This window comes from Lucilia sericata, unplaced genomic scaffold (genome assembly GCF_015586225.1).
Source record: "Lucilia sericata isolate MDLA Ls3-8-SP2 unplaced genomic scaffold, ASM1558622v1 Contig000843F_arrow, whole genome shotgun sequence".
Classification (NCBI taxonomy): Eukaryota; Metazoa; Arthropoda; class Insecta; order Diptera; family Calliphoridae; genus Lucilia; species Lucilia sericata.
Genome location: NW_023994835.1, coordinates 78,686 through 98,106, shown reverse-complemented (window position 1 = coordinate 98,106; position 19,421 = coordinate 78,686). Strand labels below are relative to the sequence as shown.

At 29.1% G+C, this 19,421-nt stretch overlaps 4 protein-coding genes across 6 annotated transcripts in view; 1 reads left to right on the top strand and 3 right to left on the bottom strand.

The window, feature by feature from the left end:
• LOC119608504 (protein Lilipod) overlaps window positions 1–6,966 on the bottom strand; it is a 32,391-nt gene extending 25,425 nt beyond the window's left edge. Inside the window, exon 1 of one of the 2 annotated variants that reach the window (XM_037962952.1) lies at window positions 6,172–6,966. In XM_037962952.1, the coding sequence (XP_037818880.1) occupies window positions 6,172–6,246 (75 nt within the window). In that variant the 5' untranslated portion in view covers window positions 6,247–6,966. The remainder of the gene's footprint in view (window positions 1–6,171) is intronic. The other variant, XM_037962951.1, reaches the window with a different exon arrangement.
• Window positions 6,967–8,672: 1,706 nt separating this feature from the next.
• On the top strand, window positions 8,673–10,680 carry LOC119608496 (peptidyl-prolyl cis-trans isomerase sig-7). The gene has a single exon (XM_037962941.1). It carries the CDS (start codon window positions 8,775–8,777, stop codon window positions 10,620–10,622), a length of 1,848 nt encoding a protein of 615 aa, XP_037818869.1. The 5' UTR covers window positions 8,673–8,774; the 3' UTR covers window positions 10,623–10,680.
• LOC119608500 (complex III assembly factor LYRM7) lies at window positions 10,613–11,547 on the bottom strand. Its single transcript, XM_037962946.1, has 4 exons — window positions 11,255–11,547; window positions 11,043–11,186; window positions 10,901–10,982; window positions 10,613–10,841 (listed from the first exon to the last, which is right to left on the bottom strand). Exons 1-4 carry the CDS (start codon window positions 11,273–11,275, stop codon window positions 10,699–10,701), a joined length of 390 nt encoding a protein of 129 aa, XP_037818874.1. The 5' UTR covers window positions 11,276–11,547; the 3' UTR covers window positions 10,613–10,698.
• Window positions 11,548–15,532: 3,985 nt separating this feature from the next.
• On the bottom strand, window positions 15,533–17,319 carry LOC119608497 (palmitoyltransferase ZDHHC23-B). Of its 2 annotated transcripts, none has more exons than XM_037962943.1 (2): window positions 17,186–17,319; window positions 15,533–16,944 (listed from the first exon to the last, which is right to left on the bottom strand). In XM_037962943.1, exon 2 carries the CDS (start codon window positions 16,751–16,753, stop codon window positions 15,761–15,763), a length of 993 nt encoding a protein of 330 aa, XP_037818871.1. In that variant the 5' UTR covers window positions 16,754–16,944; window positions 17,186–17,319; the 3' UTR covers window positions 15,533–15,760. The 2 variants fall into 2 exon arrangements, with proteins under 2 accessions (XP_037818871.1, XP_037818870.1); XM_037962942.1 differs by having other exon boundaries at window positions 15,533–17,080; window positions 17,186–17,295.
• Window positions 17,320–19,421: the final 2,102 nt, after the last annotated feature.

The window sequence follows — 19,421 nt, the reverse complement described above, 5'->3', positions numbered from 1 at the left end:
AAAAGAAAAGAAAAAACATTTAAACAAATTAATTTAAAAATATACAATAATAAATAATAATGCATACAAAGAAGTCATTGAACAACTCACATACTAGCTATATAAACATCTTGAACGTTCTGATGTTATTATTTTGTTATCTTAAAAAAAGTAAATTGTTTACGAAATTTTATCAAGAGCTTTTTGTCAATTTGAAAAACAGACGTGGTCCAACCAAAGTTAAAAATAGAGAAGAAAAAGGAAAAAAAATAACAATAGTATCTGTTAAACTTACAATAGTACTAATTTATTTAAAATCTATTTTATTTCAAAGCAAATAAATATGTACAATGATTAAAGCCGACTAAGTGAAACTCTACACCATTATATGGCATTTAGGCCTGAAATAGACAATAACAAGTTAGAATGTACAGTCCGTCATGGCCGACCATATGATAACCTAATAAAGCATTTGTTTACCTTAACTCCGAAATATTTTAACAACTTGTTGACCAAAAGAGATTTTGGTATAGGAATTTACGTATCATTAAAGTTATTTGTGGAGAATTTCATTGTGATTCTAGTGTTTATAAGTGAATTTTGACCTTCAAGTCCTTTTCTGAAAGGGACTTTATATGGGTGCTAGGGTCATATATGGACCGATCATTACGAAACTCGTGAGTTTAATTAAGATTTATATAAAACCACGTTTTGCCGATTTTTGTAGAGATACTAGTACATTTAACATAATTATGAGTTCAAAAGCCTATTCGGGGAAACGGTTTTATGGGGGCTAGACGAAATAATGGACTGATTTTAACCATTTTCAATATTTTAATAATTTTCGTCATATAGAGTATGTGCCAAATTTCAACGAATTATCTCGAAAATTTCGACCTGTAGCGTGCGCAGGAGGTTTATATGGACACACTGACGGACATAACTTAATCATTTTAGAAAGTGATTCTGAACCGATTAGAATACTTTAAGACAGGTGTAGGACCAATATTTTTGGGTGTTACAAACTTCAGCACAAAGAACACTCTAGACTCAAGATTAAAATCTTGTTGGACTGCATTATTGACCCATCGGGCTTTATAAGGGAGCGTAGTGTGGACCTCTAGCTTAAATCTACTTTCAGCATTCTACGCGTTAAGGCATCCTAAGCATTTTTGTTTGTAACTTGCAGCATATAACTAAATTGATACTACAGCCGCGTAGAACGCGAGCTTAAGTTCATAATTACAATATCAAGAAATGTTGTTAAGATTTCGAACAATACTGTATAAATTTAGGTTTACGTAAATTTCTGTGACATGACTGCAGTTATTTTTCAAAAATTATTATCGAATAAAATATCTGATAGTTAAAGTAGTTATTATGGTTCGCTTACCACCAAATATTTTATAAAATCTTCTAAGAAACTGTTCAATTAAAATTTGAAAGTACTGTTTAATTCACAATTGAAGTAGCTATCAAAGAACTATCAATAGAGTTGATTAAAACACAGGCCTGCCAAGTTGGAATTCAGAATTTCTCCATCACATCAGGTGTTCGAAATATCGTCATATAAATGTCAGTGTTTCTTAATATTGGTTTCAGTTAAGATGTCTCGAAGAAGTAAGAAAAAATAAAAGACCTTCGACCTATTGACATTACAAAATCTAGTGTGATGGAAAAATTCTGATTACTTAGTTGCCTCAAAATGTTTTGGATATTCCACAAAAGCCCAATATTCATAATCAGGGCAAGGATTTGTATGCAAATGCATGTCTGTAGACAGAAACTCGAAATAACTTTTAACCACTTAAAGTAATAGCTAACTCCTTTGGACAATTATTGCTAGGACCAATAGGTGAAAGGTTACACTCATTTGAAAAAAAAAAACGATATAACAAAAATGCCCAATTTTGACCCCCTCTTACTCCGGCGGTTCTTGCACGATAGAATTCATGACCTATGTATCTAGCCTACTATCCAATAGTACTAACCTTGGTGCAAAATTCATCCAAATCGATTTTTGCAGTTAGCTCACTTGATACGAAATTGTCCATATGTATGTATATTTAGTATTGAAAACTGTTCCTTAGGCTTTATAATTATTGTCATTCTCAAGATCGTGATTCTGTTAAATTGGTATTAGAGAAGTACTACTTTATGGTGCATATTTTCCACATTTTTAGTGCATATTTTCCCATTTTATAGTGCATTTTATAAGCGCATAATTTTAATTTTTTAGTGCTTAAAAATCCTTGCCTTGTTCATAATACATTAAAAAAAAAAAACTTTAAAAATATTTTGCCACATTTTTCAACTTTATTGTTTTTACTTGAAAGATAACAAACAAATTTGGAAGCATTCCTCTTCCAAATTTTGAGTGAACACTGTTTTAAAAAGATTTCTTTTTAATTCAATATTTTTAAAATCTTATTATGATAATTCCCAATAAACATCGATTCAAACCTGTGAATATTTTTGAAAATTTTCTTAACTAAATAATGTATTTTCCAAATTGTTTTCAAATTTTAAAGTTTAGCCTTTGAAATAAACATGATAATTTCAAAAAACGCTTAAAAAAATATAATGTGTGATATTTATAAAATTTTAAAAGTTTTGTTTTAATTGAACTTAGAAAAGTTTCTTTCAAAAAATAAATTATTTTAGAAAAATAAAAACAGAACATTTTTTCTACAGCAAGGGAGCGAAAAAACGTTAAATATGGGAGAAATAATCGGAGATATTAAACAAAAATATGCTAAAATAAATGTATGAATGTTTTATTTTCAGGTGATGTAAAAAAATATATGAATTTTGCAATAGTTAGCATTATAATTAGGGTTTGAAATATGTATGAAAATAATAATAAAGAATACTTGAAATACGTTTAAAAATTTTTTTAGTTTCAAGCTTACCTCTAGCCTTTTTTTAAATTTGAAATACATTTGAAAAATACGTTTGATTTCTAACTGCCTTTTTGTTTGAGAAGGCCATAATTTTCCATTTGAAAACAAAAATTTTCAAATTTGTTCTCAAAGGCTATGTATGAAATTTGAATAGGTTTTCAAATACACATTTACATCATTTCAAAGGTTTTTGCTTATTGGGTTATATAATTTTGTATTCACATACATACCTCAATTTGTTTTTAATACCCTACAACCAACTGTGACGGTTAGTAATCACTAATTTAAAAAATTAAATTTAATTAATTCAGAATTAACTATTTTCATAGCTTAAAAGAGTAATAGGTAATGAAAAACTTTATAAATTTAAAAAAATATATATATTTCTTTATAAAACCTAAACAAATTAGGAAGAATTAGAAGCAGTTTAGGGCCTTTAAAAGTCTTCTAAACTGAATAATTTTAATATGTTTTCATAAATTTGTTTGGTATATTGTTTTCATAAAAACATATTATTATTATTATTATTTTTATTTTTAAATCTTCAAGTTGTTTATTAGTCCGTCTCTTTGTCTAATAAACAAAAACTCTTCAAGCATCACAAAAAAAGTATTTATATTTAGATATTTGAAGAAAAAATGTTGATTAATTATGGTTGCTTATGAAAATGTATTACGTCAGTTTGGACAAGTGGAGATGTATATGAAAAAAAGTAGGAAAAATATATAAACAATGAAATGCGGTACTAAAATGTCATGTTTTTTTACTTTGCAACACTTAAAAGCTTCAAGTTAAACAGATTTAAATGACACTTTTACTTTAGCAGTTACTTTGTTTTAATGGGGGTCTGCTAAAATTTATTACATAAGGTAAAAATAATTACTTTTTCCAACTTTAGACTTGTTTGCTAAAAAAAAGTAGTTGATTTTTTTTTAGTTTTAAAGTTGTCAACAAATGTTAAATGGCAAATTATTTAAAAATATTTAACAATTTATGCAGCTTCTAGACGAGCTAAGTAATGTTTTTTTATTATTTTAATAAAAATTAAAATGATGCATTTAATTTATTTTTATTACAAGCACCATTTAAACGAATAAAGAGATAAGAGTTGCAAACCCACACAACTAGTTGTGGGCATAATTGAATATTATTCAGTTTTAATTGAGTTTCATTTAACTCATTAAGAAAATTAATTTTATTGAAGTTATTTTTTACGCATGTGTGAATAAATAAAACTTAAATTTAAAGTTAAAGTAGAAAATGTCCTTACCGTACCCTACAATTCATAGAAATGTTCGAAATATTTGTAGAATATTTTTTATAGCTTAGTAACAACGATTAAATATCTACAAAAATGTTTATGAATTAGTCAACATAAAAGTCCAAAGGTACAACAAAAGTTTGTAATATTTCATCGATAAAGGTAAACACACAGATAAGTAACAACAACACATTAATTAGAAATAAATAAAATATTTTAATGCTTATAAACAACCTAATTCTTCAATTCTCATTCTTGCTTTTTAAACAAAGAAAATAACTTAATATTGTTTTGATTTTGAAATTTGAAGAATATACAATATTTTATAGAGTAGAAAGTGTAACCATTTAATGGCGAATATGCAATTTAGTCAAATAGCAATATATAAATAAGGATATGTTGTATTTTTTTGTTTAAACCACAAGGTTTTTCTCAAACCATTATGAATTAGTATTTAATTTTTACATTGTAATGTTAACCAAGCTCTATTTGGTTAACAAGAAATCAAGTTTTGTACATTTTTTTGTTTTTAATTTACAGAAACAATCGATTTTTTAATTAACCACCTGCTGTAATAAGTAGAACACTTAACACACTTTTTAATGATTAAATTAAAACATCTACTATTTATGTATGAATTCACAATTTCGTAAATAAATATTGTTTTGCATTTATTTTTAAAGAACCTTTAGAATAGTATAATAAATAAGTGTGTGATCAATGTAATTACTTAACTTTTGCATTAAGTTATGATCATGCTAAAGAAAATGTAAATCATTTTAAAAAATTGTACATGATCAGATTAGTGTAAATGTTTTGTTGTTTAAACTACTAAAAGTTAACAGTAATTGTCTGGCAAATACCTCAAAAAATATAGACCGATTAACGACTCCTGCCCAATGTCCACACTACTTTTTAGTATGATTTAGATGTTCTTTAATATCATGTTGTTAATGGCTATATTACACAAAAACCCGAAAGGTTATTTCAACATGTCGTGGGGCATAGCTAGAGGCAAATCTGGAACCGATATTAACCACTTTCAATACCTACCAAACTTTAGTTTTGTGCCTTAAAGGGTTAAGTCACATCCATCCGTGCGTCTGGCTGGCTGACTGTCCATATAAAGTTTGTGCGAAAGATAATAGTCGAAAGAATTTGATTCGACACTTACTTTTTTTGGCCCAAGTACAAAGCTTATTGAAAATAGTTAAAATGAAACCATTATAACTACAACATCTGAACAATCTGAATATGGTGTTTGAGCTCGTAATTAAACCTGTATATCAAGAAAAAGCGCAGAACTAATTTATATACAAGCATTAATGACCTTGCAGAATTTTGAAATTATGGGCGCGCTTTTGGAACTAGCCCCATACAAAAGGCTCTTCAGAAAATGATTTTAATACATTTCACAAATAAACACTAATATCACAATGAATTTCAAAACAAATCAATCGAATGTACTTAAATATTTTATTAGTACAGTCATATTTCATTCGATTACAATTTGAAAAACTAATTTACTAATTTACCCACCATATTATTGTATCCTTTTTCAAGGACATAATACTTTATGAAAATCTCGTGCCAAACGGCAGCTGTAGCAATAAACAAAAGCGAAACAAGTTAAATAATGTTTTAATTGTATAGAGTTTTGCAAGTTGTGCATAGTACCTAGCTGGCGTCTGCTATACTAGAACACTAAAAACCTAAAATGAAAATGTGATGAACTTGTTTTTCGTTGGGCAACCAAATTCAACCAAAAACAGTGTACAAACACACAAAAGAATCAACCACTAGGTAACATGCTGGCAGCCGCGGCAGTCATTGAGAGTGATGATGATAATGATGGTGGTGGTAAGTTAATGCTCTGAATGTAACAATTCATAGATTGAAAACGTGACTACAGGAAAGTACAGAAATATCAATACTATTTGATTTGGTGTCTTTTAAAGATTAAACTAAATGTTTACAGAAAAAACAACAAATATTAAAATGTGTATAGTGGTGTTTGGTTCTACTTACAATGTGTTCCCGTACAGTGTTATGAAATATTTGTAATTTAATGTCTGTAACTTCTTCCTCTTCGTCCTCCTCCATGTTGTTGAAGAATTTTTGGTATTTTTCACTAATAGTGGCCAGTTTAATGAATAGATTTTACAAAATATTATAAAGATTTACTTAATAGACAATTAGAATAACAATTGGAATAACACAAAAAGTAATAAACACTACAGGGGGGTACCGACGAATTTTTATACACCACGCAATTCAATTGTGTTTCTGGAATTATGTATATATTTTTTTTTTTCTTTAAAACATTCCTCCCTCTCTATAAAATATATTAATCGATCTCAAACACTTGTTGTTGTTTTTTATGGTATTAATAGATTTTCACTTTTTTTATAAACTATTCTTATCACGTTTATTAAGGATTTCTTTTTTCGTTTTGTTTAAAATCTTGTTGGTATTTGCTCTTTCACCTTTTCTTTTTATTTGACGTTTTCATTTATGTTTTTGTTGTATTTTTTTGCTTTTAAAACAGCTTATAGATTTTTTATGTTGTCTCCATTAACTGATAGGAAATTAATATTTTTGTTAAACAATTTAATTTGTAGATATTTCCTAAATTTATTTGTATAATTTTTTTCCAAATTATGTGTATCGTAATTTTGTTATATTGAAAATTGTGTTAAAACTAGTTTTCTCAAATGTATTAATGGCCAAAAATCTATTAACTACAATAATTTCCCGAATTTTCACCACACGCGTACAGAATTGAACTAAACTTCTGATAAAATACACAAAAATAATTGTTTTCCTACAACTCAGGGTGCACTTATAAGGTGAAGTCAATTCTACAAAAATAACAAAAGTAGATAATGCTGTCAAAAAATTTACATGTTGCCACCGTATTTTTTTAATTTACCTTACAAAAAGACAATCCCACATGCCCAAAAATCTCTTCACGTAGAGTAAATATGTATTATTAGATACAATTTATTAAAAATTATACATGAATTGAAAAATAGAATATTATTTATTATTTACTTATTAAAAAAGTAAATAAATTATCAATTAAAATAACAAAAAATTAGTATTAGATTACAAAATTGTAAGTATGTGGTAGCAAAAATACAAATTATATACATATAATTTTTTATCAGTCAATATTGGGAACTTATAATACCGTGTAGGTCTCTACCATTGTCGTATAAGAAATATATAATGATTTTTATAGAAATGTCACCAAACCACTATAATGTATTATTAATAATACATAATAATAATAATAATAATAATAATAATAATAATATTATTTACAATTGTGGGATGTTTGTACTCTCAATTGATTAGTAAAAAGTTCCCTATAATTGATAAAATAGAAGCATATTTAAGACAAATAGTTTGTGCAATTTTTGAGTATTTCGCATAAATTTACTACGGATTAAAATGAATATAAAATTTATTTATTAATTTTTTGTCCTAAAAATATAATGAATCCCTAGATAGATGTACATATTTTTTCGGATTGTGGCAACTCTAAATGGTGTACTTTGACAGTTGTATCTATCTGAAATAAAAAAATGAGTGATCAGCTGTTGAATTGACTTTACCTTATGAGTGCACCCTAATTGCTGCCTAGAAATGTTAAGGTTTTAGTACAAAAGGAGAAAAAAACATTTGTTAAAGTGTTACCGGATTTATTAATATCATAAGTGTTTGAACTGAAAATTTGCGCCGAATCACAATTTTTAAATGGATATTTTGCAAAGGACAATTTGGATTTTTATTCTTAAATATAATAAGTCAAAACAATTGACTATTTCAAAAAAATATTTTTAAATTCAAGAAAATGTTTTATGTTACTAAACCTCTGGCAACTTTAGTTTTTTAGGTCACTTTTTATTTGCGTGTTTTCTTTTAAGCGACACGGCCACAAATCAAATTTGTTTGACTCAAACAATAAGTTTTTTGATTGTTTAGTGAAAAAACTCACATGTATATATGCGGTGTGAATTTTTTTACTAACCAATCAAAAAACTTACCATTTGAGTCAAACAATTTAATGTGTCGCTAAAGCCCTCTTCACACGAGCACACAAGTAATAGGATCTGTCAAAATTTTGTGTAGAAGAGATCGGATGGGATCGTCTAAACGCAAATGTAATGAAACCATCACACATTGAGAGAAAATACGGATGAAAATTTGACGGTCGTATGACTCTCTTCATTTTTTGAAATGATTCAAAAAACAAACAAGTCGCATAGATCAGGGATGTATTTTTATGTAAACACATGCAAAAAAGTGAAACAACTGTTCCATCTTACTTTGTTAGTGTTTTATACCAATCGTGTAAACACAAAAACTATAAATCATACGACTTTTATTCTCTTTTTTGTCATACGGATGGAATTTCATTTTACTTTTTCATTAGACTTGTCGTACGTAAAGTGTGACCGTGTGAAAGGCCCTTAAGTTGTTCGGCCAAAATAAAAACATCTGGCATCACATTTTTTAGTACATTTGAAATCAATCTCATGTCATTTTGTTTTTAACATTTTATTTTGTTCATAAATAATAATTGCAAACGTTTTTTAAAGTGTTAACGAAAATTTGCGTAAACAATGTCGGTGGTTATAGAAACCACAATCGGTGATATTACAGTAGATCTTTTTACCGAAGAAAGACCTGTAGCCTGTTTAAATTTTATGAAATTGTGCAAGCTAAAGTACTACAATTATAATCTTTTTCATACTATCGAACAAGGTTTTATTGCTCAGACCGGTGACCCAACTGGAGCCGGAGATGGCGGCAGTTCAATATGGGGTGTTGTCGAAGGACAACATAAAAGATTCTTTGAAGCAGAAAGTTTACCAAAAATCCATCATACAACAGCTGGACTTTTGTCGCTGGTTGGAGCCGGAAAACATTTGGTGGGCAGTCAGTTTTTCTTTACACTAGGAGAGAATTTAACATCTTTGGATGGTCAACATTGTGTGATTGGCGAGGTTGTAGAGGGTCATGAAGTGCTTAGGCAATTAAATGAATCTATAGTAGACGAAAAATTTCGTCCCTACCAAGATATTAGAATAACACATACGGTGATACTGGAGGATCCTTTTCCAGATCCTAGAGGCTTTCGCGAACCTAGTCGTTCTCCCTCGCCTAGTGCTGAGAGATTGAAAAATGGTCGTATCGCTGCCGATGAAGATATTGATGACACCGATGGTAAGACCATGGAAGAGATTCAAGAAATGCTGGCTGAACGTGAAGCCAAAGCTAGAGCTACAATTTTGGAAATTGTAGGCGATTTGCCAGATGCTGAAATGGCACCTCCAGAAAATGTTTTGTTCGTTTGCAAGTTAAATCCAGTTACAAATGATGACGATTTGGAAATTATATTCAGTCGCTTTGGAAAAGTTAAAGGATGTGAAGTTATACGAGATCGTAAAACTGGTGATTCTTTACAATACGCATTTGTGGAATTTGAAGAGCAAAAATCGTGTGAAGCAGCCTATTTCAAAATGGACAATGTTCTAATAGATGATCGTCGCATACATGTGGACTTTTCGCAGTCTGTGTCGAAAGTGAAATGGAGAGGCAAAGGCAGAGGCATTGAGGGCGATAGCAAAGGACTAGACTTTAATAATTTAAGAGAGAAGGGGGAAAAACGAAATGGCGATAAAAGAAGAGACTACGAAGAAAGAAATTTTAATTCGGCAAGAAATAGGGAAAGGGGGCAACGTGATCAGCATAAAAGATTATCACGGTCTCGATCTCATGAAAGACAACGCATGTCGTCTGCTGAAAGGCGTAAAGCACGTGAAGAACGTCATCGTGAGCAAGAAAAACAACGACGAAAATCAAGATCACGATCTCGTAATCGATCGTTAGAAAGAAGTGACAGAAGAGAAAAGGACAGGAATTATAACCATAGATCGGAGAAACAAGAAAAACTGCGAAGAAGGTCAAGATCACGATCACGCAACCAATCGAATGAAAGGAGCAGTAGAAGAGATATGGACCGAAGTCATTACAATAGATCAGAAAACGGAAAACGTGACGAAAAATATTTACCAAACAAAAGGTATAATGAGAGAACACGATATTCTCCAGAACCAAGTTATACTAGACATAGATCACCTGATCAAAGGCAAACACATAAGCCAACTTTAGAACGTAAAAGAGCGCAGAGCTCTCCCGAGCATAATAAAGAAAATGGTCCAAAAACTTCGAAAAAACACAAAAAACAGGAACACAAGAAAAAGTCCAAGAAATCGAAACATGACACAAGCAGCAGTGACGAAGACACCTCTGCTGATAGCGATACGTCGTCGGAAAGTTCTGAAACAAGCTCAAGTGAATCTGATAGCTCTTCGGAAGAGGAACGAAGAAAAAAGAAGAAATCTAAAAAGAGTAAACAAAAGAAAAATAAATCAAAGAAAAGTAAAACTAAAAAACATAAGAAATAAATTCAAAAATAATATATTTTTTAGAAATTTATCAAATTTTCAATAACAATACACAAGGTTTAATAAATTTTTAAAACTATTTTTTAGTTGGTGCAGCACCACCACAGCAACCACCCTCACCAGAACCTGACGACTTGGCTTTGCGTCTTGGTGGTATTTCAATATCTGGATTGAAAGGGAAATTTTCCAATCGTGTAGTTTCTGGAGTAATACGCAACTCTAAAAGACAAACTCTAGTTCAATAAAATGTGCATCATTTTTTGTTTTCAATAACTTACCATAAACACCCTCCTCTTTCTGTTTGGCCTGTATGACATTTGTGCGTAACTCTTTGTCCACATCTAAAGCTAATTGTAACATCTAGAAATAAGTTTTCAACTATTATAAAAAATATAAACAAATAATCCGTAAATATCTTGCCTTTTTCACATTATCCACATTAGTTTCTGACATATTCTTCTTGAATCTATCGTTTATCTCTTTACGTCCTGCTTCCAAAGCTCTGTCATCTCCGGCGAATATGAGTTGCCTGGTACGATGTAATTTTTTAAATGCATTTATTACCTTTAATAAATTTTATATTTTTAATTAATATTTTCTCAAAAAAAAATATATATATTACAAAAAGTTACCTCACGTCTGATTTGTGACATTTTCGATTTTTAAAATAATTTTTGTTTTTGTAATGACAGCTGTTTTGTGTTGTTCAATAAGTTGAATTTATGAAGGTGACTGAAAAGAATTTATTTTCTTATATTTTTTCTATATAGACTTTGACAATTATTCTACATAAATGTCAACGATTAAATAAAAGAACCAGCTGCGATGGCTACACGAGGTTATAGAAGCACTGGAGCATTTAACAAAAAAGTGCTGTTAATAGTAAAAAGTCGACTGCTCAAAAAACGACTTTTTGCGATTTTTTTAATGAGAGTTTTGGAATTTTATTTTCAAAATTTTTTGAAAGTTCGATTTTAAGCTCGTAGAGGTCTGACGCAGGCCTGCCAGATTTGCCGATTTATCGGCATTTTGCCGATATTTTACCTTCAAAATAGTAAAGTGCCGATTTCCCGATTTTTGCTTAAAAAATGCCGATTTTTTACCCAATCGAACAAATTAACGAATTTATTATAACTTTACATAAGCAAAAATTACATGGAGCTTTTAAAACAATTGGGAAAGGAAAATTTACAGTACGGTAGAACACAATTTGCTCCATCACCACTGTCAATTGGATCGATTATGAAAAGGAAACACAATTTATGTATGAAAATCCTGAATAGGTTCTAAAAGTCTGATCTAAGGGTGCTAAAATTTTAAAATTTTTAAGAAATTTTTTATGGTTCGAAAATAAATTTACACATTTTTGTGGAAAAGTTAAAAAATCTGGAGAAAATTTCCCATTATAAAAATGTACTCAGCAAAATCTTTACCTATCCGGTTTTTGTTCGACGATAACCAATAACAAATGTGATTTATTTCCTGGATTTAAAATCGGCTTTGCACTAAATTTCTGTCTTTATTAGTCTATTCTATTTCATCATGCAATTTGGAATGGTTTTAACAAAAATTTAAAAAACAATATTTTTTCAAAAAACTTCTAATATTGACTAGGACTAGAACCATTAACTAATTCCACATTAGACACACGCTCTAGACAATTGGTTACAAATCCTATTGTAAAAATTAATATTGTTGATAACGATCACTCACTGTCAAGTAATGTATTAAATAACTACATCACTCATAACCAAAATTTTAAAATTTTTTACAGGGTAAATGTATAGTAATCCACAAATAATTATGCATTTACATTTTTCTGCAAAAGTGACACAAATTCTAATAGATTTTATTCCAGTAAACCAAAGTTTCGGTGTACCCTTACAAAGAGTTATTTTATTAGACCTATTCTGAATAAAAATTCCCTGAGTTATGCATGTATGTAAAAACAATATTGTGATTTTTGAATTTATTTGTGTTATGTTTCTTTGGTACAAAATAGTGTTTCCTTCAATTGTCGATTTATTGCCGATTTTTAAAACGTAAGTGCCGATAAATGCCGATTTTTTGGGAAAAAATTGCCGATATTTCTACAAATTTATCTGGCAGCCCTGGTCTGACGAATTTATTATTACTTTATTAAGCCAAGTTAGAGCTGTGACCTCAGCTATAAATATTGGAACTTGACTGAATATTAATTTATTTAATTATAAAAAATTGTAGTCGATACTTTTTTTGATTTTAATTTCAAATTTACTACAATTATTTTATTATTGTAAGGAATGATATTACATACATTTTTATTAATTTAAAACATACTTTATTTATAATATTTATGAGTGTTAATATTTATTTTCCCAATAAACCAAACGATATTATAACGATATCGAAACGATATCACTTAGGTGATAAAAAATATCATAGTATTTACGTACTAAATGGTACCTTTCCTTATGATATCGTTTTTCCATAAAATTATGATATCGTTTTCGCTATCATAATTTCCAAAAATAATGATAGTTAAATCGCCTTTTTCAGTTTTTTTTCTGTATATTTCGCTATTATACATATAAAAAAGCCTGAAAAGGGAAGGATTGCATTCATTTGTACATATTTACATACATACATTAATACATATTTTAAAGTAATCATATTTTTCATCACATTATGCATTGTCTTGCAAATACCTGAAACTTTTCAAAATTGCATACATGTCAACTTACCACAAAACTGAAGTATCGAACGAAATTCGCGTATTTATTTGGATTATTTATCAATAATTTAGTTGATTTTATTTTAATATCCTTTTTAGTTTTCTTATGTTCGAAAATTTTTATTGAAATTATTTTTATGTTTGAAGTTTTTTTCAAATGTTTGTATTTTCTTAATTTTTTTATTGGAAACAAAATAATATAAAACGATATTATAATAATATCGTTTTAAATAATGAAATATGATATCATAATCGCCCTTTAAAAGCAATACCGTTTTCGCTATCATATCGTTCTTTGGTTTATTGGGTTAAGACAATTATTTGTTTTGCATATTATTTCTAAACCAACACTATAAATAATGTCTTTTGTTTTTTTAAATACAACAAATTATATAAGCATTTCTTTGGTATTACTAATTGTTATGAATTAAATAAATTTAGCTTTGCTACAGTTTTAATAAAATTTAATATTATAGAAAAGAAACTTATATTTATGCGCACACTTGACTAGTTTTATATTTTTTTGATTGAAGAATTTGAAGGTTGTAATATGCATTCTTAATACCAAACTAAATTTAAACTTTTTAATGTTATAGCTTATTAAAAAAAAATCTTAAAATGTTTAATGTTTCCATTACTATAGTAATACATTTTCTCCAAATTGTCATCTTTACAATTAGTTTAATGTTTTTTAAGTTTGTAAAATTTTACGCAATAATCTATCTTAAATGTAGAATCTATGGACATAAACAGATATAAGATTGTTATTTAAATAAAATAAGGGTTTATTTAAGTAGTTCCCAATTTGCTCTAAAAATTTTTACAATAGTATCAAGTTTTTATGAAACATTTAAGTTTTTTGTTTAAACAAAAAATCCTTTAAACATTTTTCTTCTTTAGAAAAAGTTAGTAATAGATTTATCTGCATTATGACCATCGTTTTATTCTTATACTTATAATATTAATAAATAGATCCTATTAGGATTATTTTAACTATATCTAAGGTCACAAGCAAGGTCTAATCAATAATTGAAATTACCCTGCAGTTTGACAAATGCCATGCCTGGGATACATTCTTTTTTTAGGATCGGATAATTATTTAGATTTACATCGATTACTTTTTCAGAAAAATTTTGTTGTTTAATAAATTTGTGTTTCCATGTATTATTTTCTTAAGACGATTAGTCTTGCTTGAGACCACAGATATTCATATACATATATAAAAAACTTGTGCATATACCAAAAATAAAACAAACAAAAAATGTATTTTATATCTAAATAAATACTACTTCATTAAGCCATTAAATACTACGGAACATTTAGAGCGAAAGTTTAATTAACGCTTAACACAATACGTCTATTCAACAAAAATTTATTTTTGGATTGATTTCTAACAGATTTCAATAACAAAATTGTTATTAAACAAGAATTTACAAAGAATTAGATAAAAATTACAATTGACCAAGTTAGATTTTAGGATACCCTACTCCATTTTAAAAAAATTCTTAAAACCTGTTCCCCGTTTCTGTAACTTTGAGTGAGAAATTCTCACATCGAGAAGTGTGAAACAAAAAATTCCATCGTTTCTCGATTTGTGAGTAAAAAGTGTTTCTGTAACTTAAAGTGAGAAGAGGCTGCACGAATTACGTTTTTATTGGAAATTTCCAATAAAACAGCTGTCAAAAACATAAAAATTAAAAGAAGAAAACAAAAATTGCCGAACAAATTTATAAACGAAGAATAAATAAACAAAAAAATATAGAAATTAAATGAAAATTGTTCGAAAAATTATCCCACTAAATTTGCCCTTGGCAAATTCTAAGTTTATGTCCATGTACTTTTTTAGCATTTGCTTCTGTATATCCGAAATTCCTCCTATTTTCTAAAAATAAGTGAACAATATTTATTTTAATCTTAAATAATTATAAATATAACATTACTTTTTCATTGTTTCATATAATTCATGTTTAAATTAAATTTTATTTACTTAAAAATTTCCTTTCCGCACCGTTTTAAAATGTGAGTTTTTTTGACAGTTCATGTGAGAAACTTCTCACAAAATTTTCTTACAGAAACACTTTTACTCACAAATTTCCAATAACTTAAGTCAAAAAACATAAATGACAGATAGTTCTCACAAAATTTTCTTACAGAAACACTTGCATGTGAGAAATGATATTTTGTTTCAATTCACATAGTTTTTTCTTCAATTTCACTGTTTCATGCGAGAAACTTCTCGATGCGAGAGTTACAGAAACGAAGCACTGGGCTCTTGTTGGAACCGTTTATCAAACAAATATTATTTCAGTCCATATTTGTGAAATTTTTTTAATTAAATCAAGACTTCTTAAAAAATGTTACATAAATCCTATTAGATATTAGTCCATTTAAATAAATTTTGTTGACCTGCAATACCACCATTCATTTATGTACTTAATTTTTTATAAATTTTAGAAAACGGCTGAGACATATCGCCAAATATAAAATGTACCGGATCTCGTGTACATTTGATTATTTGAAAGAGTAAGGAAAATAATTGATAAGTCAATATAATAATGGCATATATAGATAAAACATAACATATTCCCAAGGTATACTCATCGAAAACTTCACTGCAATCATCGGGCAATGTAATGGGTATATTCCAAATACGTCCAATTAGTAGCGGATGACAAATAGCAGTAAGGGTTAGATTGACACCAAATACCAGTGTTAAAACGCCCATAATCATGCTGGCCGTATAGTAACGCAGATTATATTGGCCAATGCAACAGTCCAACCAATAGCTGTGATGACTGTGCAGCATTATGCAAGCGTTGCAAACATGACAATGTATAGTGCGGGCCGAGACATATTTACGGCATACGTGACACATATTTGTTTGATGCTGATGTGTGCCACGGTTGTGTAAAGACTTACGAGGAGAATCGTTATCTATTAAGAGGGCTGTATGGGCAGCAGCTTCCTCTTCTTCCTCGGCGGCGGTGGCTTCTGAAATATCGGCTAGGTCATCTTCATTAGACCGCGATGGTAAATCATGACAAGCTGTAGAGTTTTTACGTGTCAAATACATCAAGTAGACCGTTATGCAAGCCATTACCACCAGTATGAAATTTTCCTCTGGCAAGAGTTCCAGCAGCGGCAGAGCAAACTCTAGACCCATGACCAAATACACCACAGACCAGATCATCCACATAAAAAAGAATTTTGTCTTAACATGATTGCGTTTTACAAAATGATGGGCATAGGCCAAGAAAACTACACAAGCACCCAACATAATGTACGATGTTATCTCATTCAACGCAGCCAAACCGATAACCAATGGATATATCACACCCGGTATAACTGCTTCCATGGAAATACGTTTGGCACCACCGCGCCATGGTATACGCAACCTATCCTGGAATGTTAACAGCATGTTTTGTTTATTCTGCTTATTCACCCGTTGGCAAGTTATAAAACTAGTAAACACTAAATCAAAGTCCTGACAATTACAGCAGCAGGCCAATATATGATTTCTTTGTTGCTGCTGATCCAAATATTCACAGCAACAAAGTCGTGTGTTGTGTGTTGAATTCCTCTCCTCTTCTTCGGCTTTTAAAGCTAAGGCTATGTAGTCAGAATTAGACATTATTTAAAATGTTTTTGCATTTCGTTTAATGATTAACCGCAGAAAAAATTTCCAAATCAAGAAAAGTATAAGATAAAAATCCAGGCAGCATGAAAATATTGAAAAAAACATACACTGTGATATGAAGGAAAGATCTTATTGTTTTTGTAATAAAATCAAAATTCAAACTTAAAATATTTAGATTTTGCAAAATGTTCACCAAATTGTTTAGAATCTTACTTTTATTTTTTAATAATATTTCACTAATAAATATACTTTTCAGTGAAATTAATGCCGAAAATATACAAAACAAAATACTCAACCACCACTACTATCGATGTGTGTATCAGGGCTGGCACAGTTGCTACAATTGGACTTTTAAAGGTACAATCGATACTTAAAAGTACAAATTGTATTAGAATTAGGGTTCTATAAATCGACTTTCGAATAATCGAACAATCGACTTTTTGTCGAAAAAAGTCGAAAAGTCGAAGTCGACTATTTTGTTCCAAAAAAGTCGATAACTCGACTATCGTCTATGAAAAAAGTCGAAAAGTCGACTTTGTAAATAAAAGTCGACTTTGTAAATAAAAGTCGAAAAAAGTCGAAAAGTCAAAAATCGGAAAGTCGAAAAAAGTTGAAAAGTCGAAAAAAGTCGATAAGTTGAAAAAAGTCAAAGAAAGTCGAAAAGCCGAAAAAAGTCGAAAAGTCGGAAAAAGTCGAAAAAAGTCGAAAATTTTAAAAAAGTGGAAAAGAGGTCAAAAACTCTAAAATAGTAGGAAAAACTCGAAAAAAGTAAAAAAAATAGTCGAAAAAAGTCGAAATAAATCGAAAATAGTCAAAAAGTCGTAAAAAATCAAAAAGTCGGAAAAAGTCGAAAAAAGTCGAAAAGTCGAAAAAAGTCGGAAAAAGTCGAAAAAAGTCGAAAAGTCGGAAAAAGTCGAAAAGTCGACCATTTATAAAATACTAAGTCGAAGAGTCTAAAAGTCGACTTTTAAATAAATGAAAAAGGTCGAAAAGTCGAAAAATCGACTTTTCATAAAATGGAAAAAGTCGAAAGGTCGAAAAGTCGACTTTTAACTAAATGCAAAAAGTCGAAAAGTCGACTTTTCGTTTCAACTATAGAACCCTAATTAGAATATCTCATTTAGTACAATATTGAAAATAATGCTTGATATTATGAACAATATCTTTAAAAACCCTTGGAATCCCGAGGTAAAGACAAAGATTAGATATAATGAATTTCCCTTAGTTAATAATATAAATTATTACAAATCTAATAAATCAACAGAAATCGTATTACCAACTAAAACATGGATCGGTCCATAATTGTTCTCATGTCATATATTAATTATTTTAGAGCATATTTTGTATTATATGTTTTTGGGCTTAATATATTTATATTGTGTGTTCGTAAAAAGCAAATAAACATTTACCCTTACATTCTTAAATGCTTAATACACTTGTTGAGGGTTTATTTTATTCAAACTATATAAAGTCTATGTTAAAAAATTTATGTTAATGATTTTCATTTTATACAGCCATAGTCAAAAAAGTACATGTTTTAATGCTGGTTAGTACTACAGTTCTTAAATATAATTTACCATCACTAATATGTACAACGTAGAGCAGAAAATCATCTGTTCCATTTGCAGGCCTGCCAGATTTTGCGATTTACCAAAATGTCAAAATTTCAGTTCGTTCAAATTCAAATTATGAAACGGTTTTTCTTTAGAAAAATTGTTTTTATAGTTTTTTAATTGAAATCTGCTGACCCTCCTTATGAATTTCTAAATCGATTTTGAATTTAGAATCTGTCTGTCTGCCTAACGCTCACGTTAAAACTAAACAAAGGAAATCAAATTCATCGAAAATATTCACTAAACAGTGAAAATCGGTTCACAACGTAAAAAGTTATGAGTAAAAATTTCAGACTACCTCGAAAAAATTGCGTTCTTTTCCAATTCTCATGTAGTTTTCTTAGATTTTTAACGTTTGAATTTTGTTTTTTTTCGCACAACTATGTTCAAAATCAAAACAATCGATCCAAAATTTCCCATAGCTCCCATACAAAGGTACATATTTTCGGAAATGTATTTATCGTTAATAACTTCGACAAAAATATTGATATCACTACAAAATTTTTCATATATGTATATAATAGGAACATTAATCAAATTATTTAATTAGATTTATATCGCTCCATAATTGGTCATTGCTCCCATATAAAGTCTTAAGCCGAAAATAACTTAAATGCACATATTTCATTAATGAATGCAGATATCGGTATAAAATTCGACGTGAATGTGTACATATAAACTACCCTGCGAAATTATTCCGTATAGGTTTATAATTGGTTGTAGCTCCCACATAAGATCCCTATACGAATTTCACTTAAATGCAAAGATTTTTTCAGCTTTTGCAATATTTTGTTTTTTTTTTTTTTTCTAATTCAAAATCGGTTAGTTTAGAATTC